General features: G+C 46.9%; 1 protein-coding gene across 1 annotated transcript; it reads left to right on the top strand.

The window, feature by feature from the left end:
* Positions 1–2,661: 2,661 nt before the first annotated feature.
* On the top strand, positions 2,662–3,615 carry TAS2R3 (taste 2 receptor member 3). Its single transcript, XM_036246342.1, has one exon. The coding sequence runs from the start codon at positions 2,662–2,664 to the stop codon at positions 3,613–3,615; it is 954 nt and encodes a 317-aa protein (XP_036102235.1).
* The last annotated feature ends 437 nt before the right edge of the window (positions 3,616–4,052 follow it).

Below are 4,052 nucleotides of genomic sequence, written 5' to 3' on the forward strand. Positions count from 1 at the left end.
CAAGATGAGTTGCCATAGGAAACAGGCAAGGCTCAAGGGGTAGGACAGAAGCGGATAGGGGGGTATGCAGTGGTACTATGGTGGTTTTACTCCTTAAGTTGGGTGGGGAGGCTATGGAGGCTTATTTTCTTTGCTGTATAACTCACATATATGTAGCATGTAATTTATATGTATTAAATTCTACATTAAACAAATAGAAGTGCCCATTAAAATACCCCAAGTATAGATGATGTATAGTGTGATGACCCCGTTAATGCTGCTGATGACAATAGCTAACACTTAAAGAACACTTTTGCTTTATACGTTTTATAGGCACAGTATTGTTTAATCACTGTAACAACTCTATAAAATCTGTACTATTATTATGCCTGTTTTACAGATGAGCAAACTGAGGTGTAGAGAGATTAACTTACCTAAGGTCACAGAACTAATGAACAGTGGCACTCAGATCCAAATCCAGGTCTGACTCCAGAACTCAGGCCCTTAAACCATTAATTTATATTGACTGTCTGGTCCCTCCTCATTTGATTTATTTGGAACCCGAGGTTCAGAAAGGTCAAGAAATTTGCCTACTGTCACTTAGTTAGCATAAAGTGTTGCTAGGGCAAGGATGCCAGTATCCTAGGTTACGATCTTCTAGGGCAGCGGTTCTCAACCTGGGGGTCGAACGACCCTTTCACAGGGGTTGCCTAAGATATAACAGCAAAATTACAGTTATGAAGTAGCAACAAAAATAATTTTATGGTTGAGGGTCGCCACAACATGAGGAACTGTATTAAAGGATGGTGGCATCAGGAAGGTTGAGAACCACTGTTCTAGGGTTCTTCCAATTTGCCATGGTGGCAGATGAGGAGTAATGTTGAAAGTGTAATAGGGGACCCAGAGGGTTGTATGGGTCTCATGAAACACCTGTTGGTTTGAGCTGCATCCCATGATTTGAGAATTTATGGGGGTCATCAGGCGCCAGAGCAGACGAAGCCATGGGATACAAGAGAAAAGGGATCTACGACCTTGTCCCTGACCTAATGTTATTGCTCAAGGTCCTGTTTCTTTCCTTCTGTTTGTTGAGGTGTCATCAATAGGTGATCTCTGAGGTCTTTAGTTGAGGCAATGCATGTTGAAGCCCAGGTACCTGGGTAAGAATCCCTGCTCTGCTGCCTACTAACTCCATGAGCATTTCCCAGCCTTAGTGTCCTCCCCTTAAAAAATGAGGTTGCCCTGGCCAGTGTGGCTCACTGGTTGAGCACTGACCCATGCACCAAGAAGTCACCAGTTGGATTCCGGTCAGGGCACATGCCCGGGTTTCGAGCTCGATCCCCAGTGTGGGGCATGCAGGAGGCGACCAACTGATGTTTCTCTCTCATCGATATTTCTATTTCTCTCTCTCCCTCTCCCTTCCTCTCTCTCTAAAATCAATAAAGAAAAAAAAAAATTTGTAAGGCACTGTTTTAGAGAAATAAGCCTTTACTTGACAAAGTGATATCTGTCAGCTTAACTACTTGTCAGTACGGGGTAGGCAAAAGTAGGGTTACAGTTGTTTGTATGGAAAAAGACGTGTAAGTTATGATTATTGCAATAGCTTTGTTAACTCAGAAGAATGTCACAGTGGCACAGTGCACTGAGGTACAACCTCGTAAGTGCTTGATTGGCCGACCTCATTATTCACACATTCTCGTAGTCTGAAAATCTGGAAACTAACCTGGGTTTCAGTGACCTGCTTGGCTTACTCTGCCCAACCCTGTACAGTGTCCATGCACTCTGAGAAATTCATATTTTGAATAGCTTATATGCTATACTCCCTTATTGCTGTCATTTACCTTTTCAGATAGCTAGGGTTTCTGATAATGTGGCTTATTGGGGAGGGACTTGGGGGCCCCCCAACTAAGGCACACCCCAAGAGGCACAGCAGTGGCACCAACTGAACTTTTTCTCTTTAAAATGTATTTTTTTTCTTTATTGATTTGAGAGAGGAAGGGAGAGGGAGAGAGAGAGAGAAACATCCATGAGAGAGAACATCAACTGGCCACCTCCTGCATGCCCCCCACTGGGGATCAGGCCCACAACCTGGGCATGTGCCCTGACTAGGAATCAAACCGGTGACCTCTTGGTGCGTGGGTCGATGCTCGACCACTGAGCCACACCGGCCAGGCGAACTTTTCTATTTATGGACTTGAGCCCCCCTCCAGGGTGACTGGTGGCGCCTTATGGTGCAGTTCTGGTAATGGTCCTTTCTGTGTGTGTCCCGAGTCCTCCCTCTTGATTGTTTATGTGACTCCTTGGCGACACACACTCTTCTGTTCTGGGTGGCTCAGAACCCCACTCCCTTTGAAATTCAGTCCCTGTCCTCCATCTTCGTGGCTAATCTCTTCCTTCTCCGGGTGACACTGGACACCACTCTGTTTGCATATTGGCAAAGAGCGGCTAAGTTTAGATCATAGATGGGACGTGACAATCCATGTCATCTGTGAAGAGGACGGACTAACCTGAAAGAGCCAGAGAGCGTTCAGTAAACTGCTCTACAACAGACTCAACCGGGAAGAGCCGAGAGACAGGCACAGTGAAGCCGGTGGAGGCGGCGGACTCACAGGGAGACCTTGCCAATCAGCGAGGAGATCATACACCAACAGAAAGGACAGAGGTCAGATCTGCCGAATAGCTGGCATGTCAGAACGCGCCAAGTGGGTGATACTGTTTCTTTCCGTCACTCAGTTAATTCTGGGGATGCTGGGGAATGGTTTCATTGGGTTGGTCAATGGCAGCAGCTGGTTCAAAAGCAAGAGAATCTCTTTGTCTGACTTCATCATCACTAACCTGGCTCTCTCCAGGATTGTTCTGCTGTGGATTCTCATGGCTGATAGTGTAATAAAGATGTTCCTATTCAAACTATATGATGATAGGGTCGTGGTGCAGGTTATTGACTTGTTCTGGACATTCACAAACCATCTGAGCATCTGGCTTGCTACCTGTCTTGGTGTCCTCTACTGCCTGAAAATTGCCAGTTTCTCCCACCCCACATTCCTCTGGCTCAAGTGGAGAGTGTCCAGGGTGGTCGTATGGATGCTGTTGGGTGCACTGTTCTTTGCCTGTGGCAGTGCCGTATCTCTGGTTCGTGAATTTAAGATCTATTCTGTTCTCCGTGCAGCCGATGCCACCGGGAATGTGACCAAGCTCTTTAGAAAGCAAATGAATGAATATGAGCTGATCCATGTTCTTGGGCTGCTGTGGTATCTCCCTCCCATAATCGTGTCTCTGGCCTCCTACATCCTGCTCATCCTCTCCCTGGGGAGGCACACGCGGCGGATGCAGCGGAACAGAGCCAGCCCCAGTGACCCCAGCACGGAGGCCCACAAGCGGGCCATCAAAATGATCCTCTCCTTCCTCTTTCTCTTCGTGCTTTACTTTCTTGCCTTTTTAATTACGGCATCCAGTTATTTCCTACCAGGAAGTGAGATGACGAATATGATTGGAGAAGTAATTACAATGTTTTATCCTGCCAGCCACTCGTTTATTCTCATTCTGGGAAACATGAAGCTGAAGCATATATTTCTGGACCTGCTCCGGTGTGAGTCTGGTCATCTGAAGAAGCCTGGGCCAAAGGGATCTCTTTCCCCATAGAACGGCAAGGGGGACAGGAGGCAGCCGGGGGTCCTTCAGCCTGGCTCAAGACTACGGGGCTCTTCCTGACCTCCCGTGGCCCCTGTCCCACCCGGGGACACTTCTCATGGCCTCTCCTCATTTGCTTGGTTGCTTTGGAGACTGTAAACAGCCTTTGGGAAATGGCCATATAGCAAGAACACTCTCACTGTATATGGAGTTGTATGTCAATAACCATGAGCTCAATGTCATGAGCTGATGACTAGCTTTAATGTAAAGTGTACAGTGACATTGATATGCTTTTATAAATAAAACAGCAGCTCCCCAGACATGGGTTTGACCTCTGGTTCTGTCCGTTTTCCAAGACTTTTGGCCTTGGGTGAGTTACTGCAATCACCTGTCTGATCTTCTCGTCCCTCATTATAAAATGTGGACTATGACATTCCCGCACAGGGTTT

Source organism: Molossus molossus, unplaced genomic scaffold (assembly GCF_014108415.1).
Source record: "Molossus molossus isolate mMolMol1 unplaced genomic scaffold, mMolMol1.p scaffold_m16_p_7, whole genome shotgun sequence".
Lineage (NCBI taxonomy): Eukaryota > Metazoa > Chordata > Mammalia > Chiroptera > Molossidae > Molossus > Molossus molossus.